Source organism: Garra rufa, chromosome 7 (genome assembly GCF_049309525.1).
Source record: "Garra rufa chromosome 7, GarRuf1.0, whole genome shotgun sequence".
NCBI lineage: Eukaryota > Metazoa > Chordata > Actinopteri > Cypriniformes > Cyprinidae > Garra > Garra rufa.
In genome coordinates this window covers 17,722,561-17,743,319 of record NC_133367.1, presented here as the reverse complement: position 1 = coordinate 17,743,319, position 20,759 = coordinate 17,722,561, and the positions used below count along the sequence as shown (strand labels likewise).

Genomic DNA, 20,759 nt, shown 5'->3' with positions numbered 1-20,759 from the left:
TTATAAACTAAACATTGCTTTGGAAGTGGCAGTCATTATGTTTGTGTACAGTGGTCAACATTTGAAGTGGATTAAAACCTTTTTAATAAAACTGTATTAAGGTGGGATATGGGTAAGGTAAGGGACAGGTTTGGTGTTAAGGGTGGGTTTTTGACCTAAGGACAACTTTTAATTAACTTTTTTGTTGACTACTATATATTTAAATGATGCATGCACATTGAAGACATGGGCAGGACTTAAAACCCATGTGTATAGAGTTCACCTGTTACATTCTACACAGACAGTAACATGTTCGGTACTCTTAAGCTGTCCCACCGCTGAAGTTGATTTAATCTTGTCTCCACCCTACAGGATGACACTGTACATTCCGTACCAGAGAAGCCTGTGTCATCAAGTCTCTGTGCATCTACTTGAATGAAGACCCTGAAAAACCAGTCAAGGCATATTTGGTGAGTTGATGAGAATTTCAAAAGCCATTCTGTACTTGGGTCATGTTTATCCTTGTTTGCTACAACAAAAATGTGACATGAGAGAACACTTAACTTAAAATTGACCTGGACAAATTGTTCATTAATAGGAAACTACTGGTACACTTAGACAAAGTTCTTTTGTGAATTGGTTGATGTACTAAACCAATAATTTTTTTATTCATAATGGTTGATCTCTCTTGGGGCCTAATTTACAAAACTTTGTGTAAAGCCCTACTAAATATATGAATTGATCTGAAATAATAATAAGAAATAAATTAAACAGCATCAGAAAACTATACTTGCGTGCTTTTTTTTTATTGGAGTGCTTTATATTCTATGGTGGTTATAATGTTTTAGCAGCCTCATTAATTTTAAATATGGCTGCCAGATAAATTATAACTTTATATATATATATATATATATATATATATATATATATAAAATGCACTGCAATAACACACCAGCACCCACTGTGACCTCAATAATAAACAGAAGAATTATCACTTTTCTGACAATTTTTAACTTAAAACTGAGAAATTATAAATAAATATATATTATTCACATCAGAGCTCCTGTATTGGATTTAAGTTTACTTTACAGGTGTACATAATAAAGCGGCCAATAAGTGTATAAGCAATTCTTGTAATAATTATTTTTGTTTGTGATCTTTTATGTGTTTCGCCCCACAGGATTCAGACATCGAGTCAAAATGTACCATGGAGCAAACTGTGGCGGGAGTGTATGTCATACTGAAGGAGGGAACGCTTCCTAACAATGACCCACAGGACATTGGTGTCCTAACTGAAGGTGTGGAAGTCAGGCTTGTGCTGTTATTTGGACTGATATGCTGTTTGAATCCTGTTTTACAAACACTCAAATGGATTGGAGACTTAAAGTGCAGAAAGCAGTTTAAACTTATTTGTATGTGTATGTTAAAACTGAATAAAAAATAAAAATGTTTAATTGTTTGCATGTTTTATGTGGTTATTCTGTAGATGTAATGTTTTGGTTCTTAGTTCTTTCACCTAAAGCAAATCTAATTGAAACAACAAGATGTGTATTAATTAAAGTACCAAAACTATACATGAACAAGACATTAACTAGTAGATGTAACAAGGCAGAATTTTGTTGAATTGAAGTGCTTTTACTGACATATTTGACTAACACGATTCAAACATTTTGATTCAATTAGTTGGAAAGAAGCTACACTGACATGTTAAAACAATGTTAAATCTACAAGTTTAAATCACATTCATATAACATATTCAAACCTTTTCAAGTTTATTAGATTGGTTTAGATGCGTTTTGGGTGCTACGATTAAATCATGTTCATTGAACAATTTATTTTTTTGAGTGTTCTACGAGACGGCTCTATTCCTCAAAATGGTCTGTGTTTTCGGGTTGGTGCGCAGCCCGCGGCTCGTCACCCACTAACTGTGGTGTGATGGAGGTGCTTTCCTTTCTACAAGAGCTGCTGGACAAGGGCAGAACCCCGTCCACACTCAAAGTCTATGTGGTGGCCATAACAGCGTTTTTGAGGACAACACTAGGTCAGTCAATAGGAAGGAACGATTTAGTTATTCGTAACCTCGGTTCTCTCTAGAGAGGGAACGAGTACTGCGTATCTTGCCGTGCATGCGCACGCTCTGGTTGCTTCGATGATGAAAAACCAGATAATAGCTGCCTGCAAGCATTTTTTATAGGCCTAGACCACGCCCTTTTAGACGGGAAGCGACGCAAAGGGCGCGAAATGCCCCCATTGGATCTGGCATCGCGCCAGGCCTCGCTCTATAGGCTGCTGCAGTTGCTGCAGAGCAGCCAATAGGCGCGCAAGCTGTTTCGCCTATGTATGCTGCTGCAACGCGCTTTACATTATTTCAAAATTAAGGATAATTTTTGGCTTCAATATCTCGCAGAAAAGGATTTTCCCCTAGCGTAAGATACTTACGCAGTACTCGTTCCCTCTCTAGTGAGAACCGAGGTTACGTTAGTAACCGAGTATGATTTACCCAAAACAAATTGTATCTCTATGTGTTTAACCACTATAATACAGTCCCTCCAGAAATTCGCGATGTAGCGATCACGCCAATTCACGCCAATTCAGCCAATCCCCGCGAATTATGTGCGGCCTTGCAATTTCATCCAATCACCGCGACTTTACCGCAAATTACCTACAAATATCACTGCGAAAGACCGCGCAAAGCAATTCAGGGATCGAAATTACCACCATTTTTTTTTTACCGCCTTTAATGCCTAAATGCATCTTTATGAATTAGGCATATAGCTAATGAAAGAGTTTTGTTTTTGATTTGAATTATTTAAATTATTTCTTTACAGATCCGGATGATATTTTAATCTAACCTTTATGAGCAGAAATGAAGTTTCACATCACACCGGCGCTTCCATGTCCTGCAAAGCGAGCTTCAGCATTCACTCTCTGCACAAACGACTGGATATGCGCCTAATATAGCACACATTTAGGTTAAACGATTAAACCAATATTGTGATATGCTTTAAGTTTTAAAATTAATTGAAATCGTGATTACTTGAGAGGGCTAAATTAATCTGCCGCTTGGTCGTTACTTTAAAAAACAAAAACTTGAATTCAACAAGTAAAAGGTGTTCCAAATACTGTATATTTCTAAATTTACTTTATAAACTAAATAAACGAAAATAAATGTAATCACTTTGCTATTAAAAACAGCAGCTGTGTAATAGGAAAGAGAAAAAAGGTCCAGTCGGACTCGGGACAGTAATTCTGATGAGCTGCAACGAATGTTTGTTTAATAGCCTATTTAACTATGACGGGGCGAATAAATAAGTTTATCTTTGTTGGAACTATCTTTGACTACGCCACTCCAATTTATTCTGGGTAGGAGATCCCAAGGTCACAATTAAGGGGGTCCCGCACGGCTATCCAAATAAATGAATATACTCCAGGCAGAATTACTATAAATCACCATTCACTTTATTAAATACAATAAATTATTCGTATCTGAGTTTGCTCACAAGCTGACAAGTGATGCTCATATGAGCTGGAAGTACAAAAGTTTAGAGGGTGACAACACTTCCAAAAATCATACCAAACACTACAATAGCAAAAAGAAAGAAAAAGAAAATACAATAAACCCAAAGGGAAATCACAATTGGCTTACACAGCACACAGACTCTTACAAAAAAGAAAATGTAGACACTCTTGACACCCCACACTTGTGCATGCGGAAGTGAATGTAACCCTCTTCTGTAATCACACGGAGCAATACTATATGTCAAGGTTTCGACGGAGCACAACAGAATTGTCAAAATAAAGAGATACAAACAAAGACACAAGTCATGGGCAACACGCAAAATGTACTAATTCACAAAACAAAATACAAAATAAAATATATGAAGGTGGGAAAAACAGTGATCAATTGAGCTGGACTGGGAAACTCTAAAAAGAGAAAACAGCATTAAACAGCCAGACACAATTTGTCAATCCATATTGGACAATCCAACCTTTCCTTAAACAGAGCAATTAAACAATAACCATAAAGGAAAACAACAACGACAACCCTTACGATTTCAAATAGAAACCATTATCTATAAATTTATTGCAATCAATATTAAAATGCTAGCTATCTTAGCCACCCCATAAAAGTTAAAAATAGATACCTTTACACGTTTATCTGATCACACACATACACCGTTACAGGGCTATAAATCACCACACGCTTCCTAAAAGAAGGAAACGCTTTTAGCATTTGTATAAAAGGATTACAAATGAGTGCGTACAAAGATACTGTTAATTTTACACAATAAAATGACCTACCATAGATCGTCAATCCCCACGTGCAATATACTGTGCTGCTCATTCAGCATTTACCACTCATCCAGCCCAAATTAACGAGCCTGAGAAACTTAAAGGCATGTCCAATTAAAATATATATATATATACCTCTACGAAAGACAATATAAGTCATTTTACCATCAAATTAACTTTAACAGATGTTAATGTTAACACTCACGTGCACTATATAGTGGTGTTCGTTCAGCTTCCACAAGTGATTCACTTTAGGATTACCAGTACAAAAACGTCTAAGGCACACATCTAAAATCATCTGTAAAAGCAATTATAGTTTAGCACTCCAAAAAAAGGAATAACATGCCACAAAACAAGAGAAAGCCTACCAGAGATTGTTCTTCCAGCGACGGAAAACCACCTGCACGCCAAACAATTGAAATGCCACTCATCTATTAATCGGAAGCACGCATTTAAAGGGGATCCTGCCTATCACCGCAGGTACAACATCACCTCCTAGTGGCTTGGCTACATATACCCCAACTTTTTAATGGCCACCGTCCCGGTGAGCCACCGCAAGTAACTCCTACTGCCAAGGTCTAAAAGGGATAGTAAGAGCACTAACCTCGGCTATTCCAATAGACCCATTTTGTGCTATGGACTGAGGAAGGTGAAAAGGATTTGGGTGTCGGCCTGCTGTCCTACGATTGGAACGCCTAGGAAGAGGACTCTTTACTCCTGACTGGCCAACTGGCTGATCTAAGCGACACTCTATAGGATCATCTACATTAATAAATAAGTCGGACTCAAACTCCTGCATGGCTGCTGGAGGCTCCACTCTTGGGGGTTCTCTTATTCTGGTTGGAGAACCATACCTTACTGTCCCTACGCCGCTGTCACTATGGCCAGATGACTGTGGACCAGACTCAGCCTGGACATTAACTCTAGTATGGACCACCACTACTTGTGGTGGACTTCCCACTTCCATATCCTCAGAACTTGCTTCACTAGAGGGATGAACAGAGGAGAACGATATATTGCCACTAGACAGACGAGGTTCATCTATGCCATGGGGAACTACTTTAAGCTCTGAACGATGCATAACCTTATTAGGACCATCTTTTCCATGAGGCCTAATTTTATACAACGTCCCTACTTCATCAGCACCACTCACGATTTCAAATACAGTAGAACTCCAGATATCTTGGATCTTATGGCGACCCTGAAAGTGATTTCTACAATAAACTAAGGTGCCTGGGGGCAAAATAGGTATCGACTCAGGGAAGTTAGCCCTACGCCGCTCTGCCGAAGTCTCCAACTGCCTTCGGGCACTAGTATAGATGGAAGTCAAATACTCCTGATGCTGAGCAACCCAGTCTGATGGAGTACACTCTACCTCAACTTCATCATTACCGCCAAGCAAATGGTCGACGGGTAATTTAGGCTTCTGCCCAAACATCAGCTCATAAGGAGAATGTTGAGTGGACTGGTGCACAGTTGTATTATATGCGAAAAGAAGCTGTGGCAACAATTGAGGCCACTTTCGTTTCTGTTCTGATGGCAATGCACGAAGCAGATCATGTAACGTCCGATTAAATCTCTCGCATTGGGCGTTACCCTCCGGATGATATGGAGTCGTTCTGCTTTTTGTAATGCCATACAGGTTGCACAAACGCCTCAGCAAGTCTCCCTCAAAGCTGCGCCCCTGGTCGGAGTGAATTCTTTTTGGCACTCCATACACGTAGAACCACTTCTCTGTTAAGATCTTAGCCACTGTACTTGCTCTTTGATCAGGTGTAGGAAAAGCTTGTGTAAATTTGGAAAAGACATCAGTTACGACTAAAACATTCTCCTGCCCATTACTAGCACGGTCCAAGACTGTAAAATCGATTGCAATGATTTCCAGTGGTCTGCTAGCTAACAAACTCCCCAAAAATGTTCTCACTCTGGGTTGTGAGGCCTTAGCCACGCTACAACGCTCACACTCAGTGCACCATTTCTTTACATCTTGCCACATATTAGGCCAATAGCACCTTTGGCGTATAAGAGCTGTAGTGCGCTCAATGCCTTGATGACCATGATTGTCATGCAGGTAAGTGAACACCTCTCCTTGAAGCCCCTTAGGCAATAACAACTGCCACACCAACTCTCTAGAAGGCGGTATCTGAACTAACCTGTACAGGACACCATCCTTCTCACGCACCCGAGGCCACTGCTTTACCAACTGTTGAACCTCCCTTGGCATCTCCTTTAACTCAGCAACTGAAGGAGGCTGCCCCTGTACCCAAAATTTCAGAAAGACCTTAATACATGGATCGGCAGCCTGCAATGCTCTCAGATCAGCCCTGTTCCGAGCAGGGATAGCATCCACCATTGATGCTTCCACCACCTGGGGGCCCAGCCCAGGTGGTCTCTCCTGCGTAGAAATTAATGAAGGAACAGCAATACCTGGTGGCACATGGACAGATTGATCTACAGAGCGTAAAGGGAGCCTTGAAAGTGCATCTGCATTTCGATTTGCTGTACCTGGACGGTACTTGATCTCATACTCAAATAAGGCAAGTTGAGAAACCCAACGCTGTTCGACCGCCCCCAATTTTGCTGACTCAAGATAACGCAATGGGTTATTATCAGTGTAAACAGTCACCTTATTACCCAGGAGATATTCTCTGAACTTTTCTGTCATTGCCCATTTAAGAGCCAAAAGCTCCAGTTTCATGGAACTATAGTTAGTCATATTCCTCTCACTTGGCCTAAGTCCTCGACTAGCGAAAGCAATTGGTCTCCGAAGCCCTCCCTGTTCTTGAGATAGGACCGCACCCAGGCCTAAATTACTGGCATCCGTTTCTAGGATAAAAGGACGAGCAAAATCAGCATATCCTAAAACGGGAGCCTGGATTAGTCGTTCTTTTAAGTCACTAAATGACTTTTCACAAGTGTCATTCCAATGCTGTTCAAAGGAACTCTGCCCAAGAAATGCAGCCCGCTTTCGGGTACCCTGTAAAACCCCAACTAATTTATGCAAGGGAGCCGCTAATCTTGCAAACCCCTCCACAAACCGACGATAATATGACGCAAATCCAAGAAATGACCGTAGCTCCCTTACCGAATTAGGACGGCTCCATTCTGCGACAGCCCTGATTTTTTCGGGATCAGTTGCCACTCCACCTGCTGAGATAACATGACCCAGGTATCCTACCTCAGTTTGGAAAAAATGACACTTCTTCAACTTTAGCTTCAAATTGTAAGTTTGAAGCCGGCTCATTACCATCTCTAACCGCTCAAGATGTTGATCAAATGTACTAGAAAAAATTACGATATCATCTAGATATAACAAAAGAGCCTGAAGACTCTGATCGCCAAAAATGTGCTCCATGAGCCGTTGAAAAGTACTTGGCGCATTGCATAACCCAAAGGGCATACGATTGAATTCAAATAGCCCAAAGGGTGTGCAAAACGCTGTCTTTTCCCGATCCTGAGGGGCTACGGAAACCTGATTATAGCCGCTAGCTAGATCCAATGTACTAAACCATTTGGCCCCACTAAGCGCATCCAACGTTTCCTCTATTCGAGGCAGAGGAAAAGCGTCCTTACGAGTTTTTGCATTAAGTTGACGATAGTCTACGCATAGCCGAATAGAACCATCCTTTTTCTGAACTACCACTATAGGTGAGGCATATGGACTACAACTAGGCTTTACTATACCTTGTTCAACCAACTCTTGAATATGAGTCTTAACAAGATCATATTGTGAAGGGGGCAGACGGCGGTACCGCTGTCGTATGGGTGCCTCATCTAGCAATGGAATAGTATGCTGAAGTAAATCAGTGCAGCCCAAATCTCCATCACCCTGGCTGAATACATGAGCATATTTCTTAAGTAAAACTTGGACTTGCTGGTGTTCTGAACAAGACAACGTAGGCCAAGTGAGATGGGAAAAATCTGTATTAGGATTACTGTCAACTTCAGCTGACTGAATAAGTGCCACCTTCTCAGAATCATCATTCTGTACATGAAACTGGACAGAGGATTTCAAAACAGTTGACTGAACCATATGTAACTCTCCAAGTATGGTCTTTGGCCACAGCCAACGATCCTGACTCCCCACATTAATGACTGGCACCTTAACCATCCCACTGGCAACGGCAAGGCAAGCAGATGGAACCAAAAGGTCCCCTGGCAAGCGACCATCTACAACGGACACTGGCTCTAAGAAGCAGGTATTGAATGTGGCTCCTAACCCTTGATGGCAAGACGCAGAAACTAGTTTCAGGGTACCTGCTGGCACTCGCACAGCCGGACCCCTCTGAACTCGAGCTGGACCCACATACCCAGTTTCTAGAGCACGTTCCCGGAGTTGACACTCAGAAAAAGCTCTCTGCCATACTTTCCCTGCGTGAATGGAAACCCCCTCAAATAACCTAGCCCCATGCTCCAAAAACAATTCTTGGTAACAACTGCTAATAATGTTCATTCCCAACAATCCAGGCACCTGTTCTCTCCTCGACTGGGTAGCAGGATCAGAAGAGTTTTTAACTACTAAAATGCCCATTTTGGGTAAAGTCCTACCAAGTATGCCTACGGTAGTCTCCAAATACCCCAAATAAGGAATATCCAGACCATTGGCTGCCTTAAGCTTAAGCCACTGACACGGTTGCAACTGAAACTGGAGCTGAGGCTGCAAATATTGCTCATAGAATTGCTGGGTAATCGTGGTCACCATAGATCCTGTGTCTAACAGGCATACTATAGTGACCCCGCCAATCATGATCTCTACTGTTGGGCATGTACCTAAAAGTCGAAACTCATCTACAAAGTCGCCGCCCAAAGATTCCCCACCCGGCGCATGGGCCATGCTGCCGGGGGGCACTAGTTTTCCGACGACTGAGTAGAAGACCTAGGCCCTGCAGATACCCTTGACGTCATACCTAATTCAGTTTTACAAAATCTTGCAATGTGGCCTGGTTGATTACAACGCAAGCATATAGGTCTACCATCTGGGTGATAACGATACTGCTGGCTACGAGCCCCAACCCTTGGAATGGAAGAAACTGGTGGCAAGGGGGCTCCTGAAACAGCCTGAGGAACAGAGGACTCTAAACGCTTAAGAATAGTATCTAACTGAGCCTGCTGTTTACGAAGGCTTTCTTTGACTTCCGTCAACTCATCTGTGGGCTTACTTAAGATGGCATTAGACTGTGCTGAAAGGTCTGTAACATTAGTGATGCTAAAAGACTGTGCACGAGGTCGTTGTGCACAGGGATTTTCACCCTCCTCCACCCAACGCAAGGCTTCCTTTCGGGCATCTAGAAAGCTCAAGGTAGGGTCTAATCTAACTTGACGCCGCAACTCACGACGAAGCATGTTATCTCTTACAAATTCAATAAACTGATCTCGCAGAACAGTATCAGAGTTAGCAAAACATGCTGGATCCTTCCGTTTAATAACATCCATAAGTGACATGAGAGCATGAGAATACTCTCTCAGGGATTCTCCTTCAAGTTGTCGTCGCTGGAAGAACTGCTTCTGAAGACTAATATAAGACTGCGAACACCCGTAAATGCTAATCAGGACATTAAAGATTTTTTCAGGGTCATCTCGCTCCGAAACTGGACGAAACCTAATCTCTGTCCTAGCTTCGCCATCCAGTAGATCAAAAATTGCCAAAGCCTGCTCAGCACGTAACAATGGGCGCATAGATAAATGACGTCGTGCCTCCTCGACCCAATCCTCTACGGTCAAAGAGTCCTGGGATATTTTCCCAGAAAATCTAGGGCATTTGCGTTCCCTGGGTATATAAACATAACGTTCTAGGGTACCTACAGGACTTGCTATAGACGCACCATCTGTAACACAAGCACTGGCCGAGGGGGGCTGCTGTTGCCCCATCGAAAGAACATCTGAAGAAACAGAGGATGAACTCTGGCTTACCTCTGACCTAAGTCTTGCATTTTCTACCTGAAGTTGTTGCACCAATTCAGTAAGTGCCCTAAGCTGAGCTGCCGTATCCTCATCTGCCATCCTAACAGAAAAAGAAAACAAAAGAAAGAAAAACAAAAAAAACAAAACTCAAAACAGTATGTTCAGAAAAAAAAAAATGCAGTAGAAGATCGAAGTTTTCTTCAGGCTTGACCACGATGACCATCCACTGGAATCCTTGACCACTGTTTTCCCACCTTCCAAAAAAAACAAACATACAACAAAAAAAAAAATAATAATAATTTAAGCCCAGACTGTAAGAAACAAACAAACAGAAAATAGTAATAATGCCTTTAGGAGCCAAGTCCTGCCGACTATGCCAAATATGACGGGGCGAATAAATAAGTTTATCTTTGTTGGAACTATCTTTGACTACGCCACTCCAATTTATTCTGGGTAGGAGATCCCAAGGTCACAATTAAGGGGGTCCCGCACGGCTATCCAAATAAATGAATATACTCCAGGCAGAATTACTATAAATCACCATTCACTTTATTAAATACAATAAATTATTCGTATCTGAGTTTGCTCACAAGCTGACAAGTGATGCTCATATGAGCTGGAAGTACAAAAGTTTAGAGGGTGACAACACTTCCAAAAATCATACCAAACACTACAATAGCAAAAAGAAAGAAAAAGAAAATACAATAAACCCAAAGGGAAATCACAATTGGCTTACACAGCACACAGACTCTTACAAAAAAGAAAATGTAGACACTCTTGACACCCCACACTTGTGCATGCGGAAGTGAATGTAACCCTCTTCTGTAATCACACGGAGCAATACTATATGTCAAGGTTTCGACGGAGCACAACAGAATTGTCAAAATAAAGAGATACAAACAAAGACACAAGTCATGGGCAACACGCAAAATGTACTAATTCACAAAACAAAATACAAAATAAAATATATGAAGGTGGGAAAAACAGTGATCAATTGAGCTGGACTGGGAAACTCTAAAAAGAGAAAACAGCATTAAACAGCCAGACACAATTTGTCAATCCATATTGGACAATCCAACCTTTCCTTAAACAGAGCAATTAAACAATAACCATAAAGGAAAACAACAACGACAACCCTTACGATTTCAAATAGAAACCATTATCTATAAATTTATTGCAATCAATATTAAAATGCTAGCTATCTTAGCCACCCCATAAAAGTTAAAAATAGATACCTTTACACGTTTATCTGATCACACACATACACCGTTACAGGGCTATAAATCACCACACGCTTCCTAAAAGAAGGAAATGCTTTTAGCATTTGTATAAAAGGATTACAAATGAGTGCGTACAAAGATACTGTTAATTTTACACAATAAAATGACCTACCATAGATCGTCAATCCCCACGTGCAATATACTGTGCTGCTCATTCAGCATTTACCACTCATCCAGCCCAAATTAACGAGCCTGAGAAACTTAAAGGCATGTCCAATTAAAATATATATATATATACCTCTACGAAAGACAATATAAGTCATTTTACCATCAAATTAACTTTAACAGATGTTAATGTTAACACTCACGTGCACTATATAGTGGTGTTCGTTCAGCTTCCACAAGTGATTCACTTTAGGATTACCAGTACAAAAACGTCTAAGGCACACATCTAAAATCATCTGTAAAAGCAATTATAGTTTAGCACTCCAAAAAAAGGAATAACATGCCACAAAACAAGAGAAAGCCTACCAGAGATTGTTCTTCCAGCGACGGAAAACCACCTGCACGCCAAACAATTGAAATGCCACTCATCTATTAATCGGAAGCACGCATTTAAAGGGGATCCTGCCTATCACCGCAGGTACAACATCACCTCCTAGTGGCTTGGCTACATAACATTATTATTTAGGCTAGTTACATATTTAAATGTATTATTTATTTGATTTATTTTAGCGTTTTGTAGGCTGCTTGTTCACTGACGGAAGTGTTCAAATAAACACGCATATTAATAATGTTTGAGCCTCATTTATTTTGGGTTTCAAAATAATGTATATGTAATATTTATTTTGTTGTTTATTCTTTTAATTGTGGTATTTATTTGTATTCTTCGATATTTGTTTGTACAGCAGAAAAAGCTCCTCCCACAAGAATTTACCAACAAATGCTGGGATATTTTTATCAGTCCACAAGTGAAGAGGTCAGTATGGAAGCCCGTTGCACTGAATAAAAATAAATAAATATTGCGACTTTTACTAAAAAAAAAAAAAAAAAAAGGCAGAATTCTGAGATATTAACTGGCAATTGTCAGAATATCATGCAATTCTAACTTTGGTTTCTCATTTGCAACACTTTCAAAGCACCATAGGAAACGAGATCTTTTCTCGTTGAAACGACATTATGCCATAAAATCAATATGATTTTTCGCTACAGAAGAAATCATAAAATGTTTCTTAATTAGGTGTCTGATTATTATTATTCTAACAGTTAAGCCTGAAAACTGCATCAAGAATAGTTTTATAGTTTTATAATAGCCTGTCTGAAAGCCAAGGCTACCTCGACTGCCTTTGGGGTTTTACATATTACATTTCTAGATAAATGTTTTAATAGGCTTTTAAAAATTTATTTAACCGCATTTTTCTTCACACATGACTGAGATAGAATGGGATATGTACGCCATGAGACTGAACAAAATACATTTTAGATTTAATTTCACAAAGGCGTCCAGGCATTAATCAATGCAAGTTAAGCAAATACTTTCTCTTTTGACTTTTGCAAATCAAATTAGTTTAAATATGCTTTAAACTAGCACAGTGCTCCTATTCAATGTCAATGGCTCATGTTTTCACCGCATGCTGATGTCTTCAGATCACCTGCAAACTGCTACTTAAAGATTTCAATGGTGTCAACAGACTGAAACATTGAATATTTTACCAGTATTTTATAAATGAAATAGATGGTTTACACTGCTATAATGTGCCATCGAAGTCTCATCACAACAATGACACATTTCGCTACATCGAAAAACCATGGCTATGTCAGTATCATAAAAATTAATTGTTTTGTTATTATATAATTAAAGCAATACAAGTGGTTTGACTACAAGACATGATGACGTCATGTGCGCAGGCTCTCTCACGAGTCTACTTAGGCGAGTAACAGAGTTTGGTTAGTTACTATAAGATACATTTAACCGTTTGAGGAACATTTCCACAGAGACTTTAATATTTCGGGTACGTCGATGTTTTGTGTGTCCTTTCTGGTGTTTGCTGGCAGGATTGACGTTAAATCCACGATCTCGTTTTTGTTTTTTGTTTTTTTCGTTTGTGTAGGATTGTTTTCGATGTGTTGGACTTAGTTGTATTTGTTTTAATGTGCTATGTTTGTTTTAATGTACTATGTTTAAAATAACGCTATTAGAGCGGTATTGTAATCTTTCGTGATCTATTCTGACCACAAAAACATTAAGGCTTAGAAGATATTTAAACCATACAGCTGCTGAAAAGCCTCTTGGCTTAATGAGTATAGCTACTTGATAAATGTTTTCACGTCTTTTGTTATGCTGATGTTTTTAAATTACCTGAAAACTGCCACTTAAGCACAATTCGTTGGAACACAACATAGCATTACTGCTTTTGATATCTACAAGATCATCTCTTAACAGCATATTTCATCAATCTATCGTAAACCATGTCATGTTAAAACAAAAACATGTTTGTTTATTTGCTGCTTTCAAATCTGTACAGATTTCTGAATTCGGTTTTACTATTCATACATTTTAAATATTATTGTTTAATGTATTAACTTGCTTGTATGTCTTTTTCTACATATCTGTTTGTTCATACAGACGGAAATATTAGGAGAAAGGGTTAGATATACTCACAACAGATACTTAGAAAATGAAATTTACATTTTATAGATGGATCGATATACAAATAATGAATGCTTAATATATGTGATTTAATGAAAACATCAGTTCGATAACTGGTTTATTTTTATTTTAACAGATATTCTCTGGACACAATAAGTCACCCTCAGTGAAGCTCCTCCCACAACAACTCACCGGTTAAGCTCCTCCCACAGAAACTAACCAATAAATACTGTTAAGTAAAGACAGAGTTTATGGACACTGAAAACCTGAGAGATCCAGAACCCTGCAGAATGGACAACGACGATACTGAAGAACAGAGAGGTTAGTGTTTATTCCTAAGTAATGATCCTAAAGAACATTAGCATCTTAAAACTTGAATAAATAACTGCGGAAGCACCAAGTAATATTCTATGAACTGGTTACAAACTTGGGCCTGTTTTTATTTTTATTAACAAATGGTGCTGAAATAATATTTGAGGAAAAATCAGGAGTTCAGACTAAATATCTCACCTGTTTTATTTACCTCTCTTTCATTTCTTACATCAGGTTTTGATTTTGTGCAAAAGTTGAATATGTCTAAATACTCTTCACAACCCAGACTGATTGTATAGCAATAACACCACACAATTAATCAAAATGTAAACAGTTAAATAAATAAATATGGGTAGCCAGAATAGGTAACGCGGTTGCCAAATATTCATAAATTAAGCAAAACTTGATTTATGATGGTTGATAAACTTAAAATTTATCTTGAATTTTAGAAGATATTCATAGTTTATTCAGTTACAGAGACATTGTTTTTTGTAATAAATGAAGTCAACACTACAGATTTTGTAAAAGATTGGATTGAGATTCCATGGGTCAATGATAATGGCAACAAATGGTTCATTTAAAATTTGTTTTTTCCTCATTAAATTAATTAAATATCTGAGAGATTGTGTAAGGGATTTGTTCTTAATGTTTAAAAAGAATAAATAACAACCAGAAGTTTATTGTGGGCAATTTTAGTAGTTTTGAGAAAAGTTGTTTGAAAAAATAAACCTTTGTTTTTTTCTTTTTCTAGACTTCATGGTACAGAATGGCGAAAGTAAAGAAATGAGTGAAGGAAAGGAGAAACGGCATCATGCCAAAATCGGAGAAAAATCTTTGAGAGCCAAAAATTCTTGCCCCAAGTGTGGAAAGAGATTCGCAAACCAAACAGGTGTTAGAAATCACATGGCAGTTCATTCTGGAGAGAGGCCTTTCACATGTGATCAGTGTGGAAAAAGTTTCCCACTAAAAGGAGTCCTGAAGAGACACATGATGATCCACACTGGAGAGAAGCCGCACACATGTGATCAGTGCGGGAAGAGTTTCACCGACAAAGGAACCCTTAAGGAACACGTGGCAATGCACACCGGAGAAAAGCCGCACGCATGTGTTCAATGTGGGAAGAGTTTTACACTTAAAAGAAACCTTAGGATACACACAACAATACACACTGGAGAAAAGCAACACGCCTGTGATCAATGTGGGAAGATTTTTTCACACAAGCGAACCCTCAGAGATCATATGAGGATCCACACTGGAGAGAACCTGCACATGTGTGAACAATGTGGAAAGAGTTTCACACAAAAAGGACACCTTAATGAACACTTGAAAACCCACGCTGTAGAGAAACCACACACATGTGATCAGTGCGGAAAGAGTTACAAATTTAAAGGAGCCCTCAAGAAACACATGCAAATGCACACTGGTGAAAAGCCACACACGTGTGATCAGTGCGGCAAAAGTTTCACTCTAAAACCAAGCCTTAATATTCACAAGAAAATTCACTCTGGAGAGAAACCTTACAAGTGTGATCAATGTGGGAAAGGTTTCACACGTAAAGCATACGTTAAGGTACACAAGAAAATACACACAGGAGAAAAACCACACACATGTGATCAGTGTGGGAAGAATTTCTCACATAAAGAAACCCTTAAGAAGCACATGCAAATCCACACTGGAGAGAAACCGCATACATGTAATCAATGTGGCAGAAGTTTTACCAAAAAACAAACCCTTCAGCAACACATGAGAATCCACACTGGAGAAAAGCCATACATATGTGATCATGATAAGTGTGGAAAAAGTTTTGCCAGTTCGTGTGGTCTTAAATTGCATCTGTGCTCTCATTCTGGAGAAAGACGATATTACTGTGATAAGTGCGGAAAAACTTTTTCATCAGCATCTAACCTCAGCACCCACCTGAAAATTCATACAAAGGAGAAGCCTCACATGTGTTTTTCGTGTGGAAAGTGTTTCATTGAGCTGAGTAGTTTAAAAATACATCAGAAAAGACACAGCGGTGTGAAGAATCATATGTGCTTTGATTGCGGGAAGACCTTTGTTTTACAAGCTGAACTGAAACAGCACCAGAAAACTCACACTGTGACCGAGGACTGAGGAGATCTGAAAACACACTGGAGAGAAACTATACACATGTGATCATTTTGGAAAGAATAATCCACAACGTAAAATTGTCCACAATGAAGACAAGCCACAAGTTTCACACATGCACTCTTAAGTAACATGTGCTTTATAATTCTGGACAAAATCCATTGAACTGATTAATTCAGTATGTGAAAGTCATCTCAGATGTTTTCTTCCTAGTAAGAGTCAAATGTTTTAATGTCTTAATGTATCTCTCAATACCAGGTGCTGCATACATTTTATGGTACTATTAACTTTATGTATTAGGTAGGTTTACAGCCTGATGTTGTCTGTATGGTTAAATGTCTGCTGAATTTTCAATAAAGAATCCTGAAGAAGATACACCCGCTAAAGCTTAGTCTTCGAAGTTTCTTACAATGTTTTAAAATTCCACCAGAAAAGACACTGCTGTGACAGAACAGCTGCTTTTCCCCTGTCGAACCTCGAGCAGCGGGGCCAAAATCAAGCTGCGACCATTTTTATTCCTTTTCACACAAACTATGATATGCACACAGAGTTTTGATTAATAAAGTCAACTTTTCACACAAGTACTAGAATATTATATCGTGGCTTCAAAACAATTATAACATCCTGTGCGATTTGAAAACTGATACTTTTGAATGTTGCGGTCACATGTACAGCTTCATATCCATGAGTTTCCTAATTCAGTAGGTTTGCTTGGTAACTCGCATGATATGTAAAAACCCTGTGAAACTACGGTTTGACAGAACAGCTCAAATCCACATAAGAAAAACAGACAGGATTAAAAAGTTTTTTTTTTTTTTTTTGTAAACAGCAAGTTTTTATATGCATCATTAAACACACGTTACATTATAATCTGTATTTTTCCACGGGGTCATTTTCGTATTTTCATTGTGTTAGCTATATCGCTAATTGTTACTCTCTCCCGACGAATGATTTGTGTCGGACAGATTTTTTTTTTACCGAATGTCAAATGATTTGTAAGGAGTTGATCCTAAATAGTGCTGCTGCATTTCTATTTACTTATACAGGGAGTGCAGAATTATTAGGCAAGTTGATATTCTTGTCATATTTTTTTCCCAAGCACATTTGAATAATTCCAAACCACATCAATCTTAATAACTACTATTCATTTTGTATTTAATTATTTATAATTGATATATAATTGTCCATGAAGGCTGGAAGTGAAAAACTCCTTATTTTCAGGTGTGCAGAATTATTAGGCACATTTTCTTTTACAGATAAAATGAGCCAAAAAAGAGATTTACCTCAGATTGAAAAGTCAAAAACTATTAAATGCCCATGAGAAGGATGCAATACTAATGCAATACTGCAATTTGCAAAGTTAAGCCATGACCACCGGACAGAAAAACGCTTGTTGCATCTGCATTGTCAGAACAAACAGGTGGAGGAGAAAAGATGCATGTTATTTGCAAAAAAAGTAAGAATTAATGTTAAGAATCAGATATGAAACCATCAGGAACCATTTAGTCTCCAGTGCCACCGTTTTCCAGAACTGCAACCTACCTTGAGTATCCAGAAGTGCAATGTGTCAGGTTCTCAGAGACTTTGCTTGGGCAAAAAATCCTAAAAAATGACCCTCAATTAATAAGAATAACATTCTGAAGTATTGTCAAATACATAGAGATGGTTTTTTTCTAGGCTTTATAGAATCTGGCAGTAAGTTTTAAGAGTTTATTTTGGTCCCTCTCTGCAAGACAGACATTTCAGGATAGGAGATTAAAACTGAAGTCCCAAAACTTACTGCCAGATTCTGGAGGATAAACTTGAAAGAGTGCTACAAGAGAATGTGGTGCTGGTCCTTCAAGAGTCACTCTCAACTCATCTGTCTATAAAGCCTAGAAAAAAACATCTCTATGTATTTGACAATACTTCAGAATGTTATTCTTATTAATTGAGGGTCATTTTTTTGGATTTTTTGCCCAAGCAAAGTCTCTGAGAACCTGACACATTGCACTTCTGGATACTCAAGGTAGGTTGCACTGGAGACTAAATGGTTCCTGATGGTTTCATATCTGCCCTTGTTAACAGATGGCTGCCTGTGCAGATTTGAATTACAGCATAAAATAATCACGAGAAAGTGTGCTGATTAGCACGATGACGCCGTGAATCACATCTTTTGCCAATGAAGCTTGTAATTCTTAATGTAGGAACCCAGAGATGTTACGCCTATAGCCGATATAAGGCCGGGGAATGTGTGAAATCCTTCCGCGACTGTGCTGTCTAATCCCCACAAGTCTCCCTCGTGCTCCGTGGATGGAGGATTCGTTAATCTGCGGTTACCGTGAATGTTTATGACATAGATATAAATCCAACCAGCAGGGGGTGCTCGTTTTCTAAAATGTACAATGTGGTTCCAAAACTTCAGACTGCGAAAAATAGTGACTTTTTAGTGAAGCCTTAAACCGGCAACCGTAAAGAGGAGCATCTCTTAAGTTGTTTGACGCAGGTTCAATTGTTGAATGCAGTAGTCAGAGTCTGGTTGCTCATTGAAGCTAAGCAGGCTCAAGCTTGGACAATATGTGGATGGGAGACTCTTTGTGGAAATCTAGTTTTCTGCTGGAGGTAGTTTTAGTCCAACCAGCAGGGGGTGCTCGTTTTCTGACATGTACAATGTGGTTCCAAAACTTCGGACTGAGAAAAATAGTGACTTTTTAATGAAGCCTTGAACCGGCAACCGTAAAGAGGAGCATCCGTCTGATGAGGCATCAAACTGGCCTCCTGACCTTCTGTGGTCATGAATTCCCCACCTTAATTATTACTTTGATATCATTCATTGAGGTGGTAGCGGATACTGCCAGCTATATTGAGCCGGTCAGGATGGGCTATTTTCTGAAAATCTAGTTTGCTGCTTGTGGTGGTTTCAGTCTGACCAGCAGGGGGTGAAATAACCTTCCTCAATCATGAATTTGACCTCATTTATAGGGGTGGTAGCGCAATCTGCCGGCCACTTTGAGCCTGGCAGGACACGCTACCCCTCCGTTAGATCAGAACAGCTTTCATAAGGTGCCACAAGCAAGTTCAATTGTTGAATGCAGTAGTCGGAGTCTGGTTGCTCACTGAAGCTAAGCAGCCTCAAGCTTGGTCAATATGTGGATGGGAGGCCCTTTGTGGAAATCTGGCTTGCTGCTGTAGGTAGTTTTAGTCCAACCAGCAGGGGGTGCTCGTTTTCTGACATGTACAATGTGGTTCCAAAACTTCGGACTGCGAAAAATAGTGACTTTTTAATGAAGCCTTAAATCGGCAACCGTAAAGAGGATCATCCGTCTGATGAGGCATCAAACTGGCCTCCTGACCTTCTGTGGTCATGAATTCCCCACCTTAATTATTACTTTGATATCATTCATTGAGGTGGTAGCGGATACTGAAAGCTATATTGAGCTGGTCAGGATGGGCTATTTTCTAAAAATCTAGTTTGCTGCTTGTGGTAGTTTCAGTCTGGCCAGCAGGGGGTGTAATCACCTTCCTCCATAATGAATTTGACCTCATTTATAGGGGTGGTAGCGCAATCTGCCGGCCACTTTGAGCCTGGCAGGACACGCTACCCCTCCGTTAGATCAGAACAGCTTTCTTAAGTTGCCACAAGCAAGTCAATTGTTGAATGCAGTATTCGGAGTCTGGTTGCTCACTGAAGCTAAGCAGGCTCAAGCTTGGTCAATATGTGGATGCTAGACCCTTTGTGGAAATCTAGTTAGCTGCTGGAGGTAGTTTTAGTCCAACCAGCAGGGGGTGCTCATTTTCTGACATGTACAATGTGGTTCCAAAACTTCGGACTGCGAAAAATAGTGACTTTTTAATGAAGCCTTAAACCGGCAACCGTAAAGAGGAGCATCCGTCTGATTAGGCATCAAACTGGCCTTCTGACCTTCTGGTGTCATGAATTACCCACCTTAATTATGACTTTGATATCATTCATTGAGGTGGTAGCAGATACTGCCAGCTATATTGAGCCAGTCAGAATGCACTATTTTCTGAAAATCTAGTTTGCTGCTTGTGGTAGTTTCAGTCTGGCCAGCAGGGGGTGAAATCACCTTCCTCAATCATGAAATTGACCTCATTTATAGGGGTGGTAGCGCAATCTTCCGGCCACTTTGAGCCTGGCAGGATACGCTACCCCTCCGTTAGATCAGAACAGCTTTCTTAAAGTGGACACAAGCAAGTCAATTGTTGAATGCAGTAGTCGGAGTCTGGTTGTTCACTGAAGCTAAGCAGGTTCAAGTTTGGTCAATATCTGGATGGGAGGCCCTTTGTGGAAATCT

At 39.6% G+C, this 20,759-nt stretch overlaps 1 protein-coding gene across 1 annotated transcript; it reads left to right on the top strand.

Moving 5' to 3' along the window:
- The first annotated feature begins 15,258 nt into the window (after positions 1 to 15,258).
- Positions 15,259 to 16,709, top strand: LOC141337835 (uncharacterized). The gene is made up of 2 exons (XM_073843417.1): positions 15,259 to 15,693; positions 15,850 to 16,709. Exons 1-2 carry the CDS (start codon positions 15,259 to 15,261, stop codon positions 16,468 to 16,470), a joined length of 1,056 nt encoding a protein of 351 aa, XP_073699518.1. The 3' UTR covers positions 16,471 to 16,709.
- The last annotated feature ends 4,050 nt before the right edge of the window (positions 16,710 to 20,759 follow it).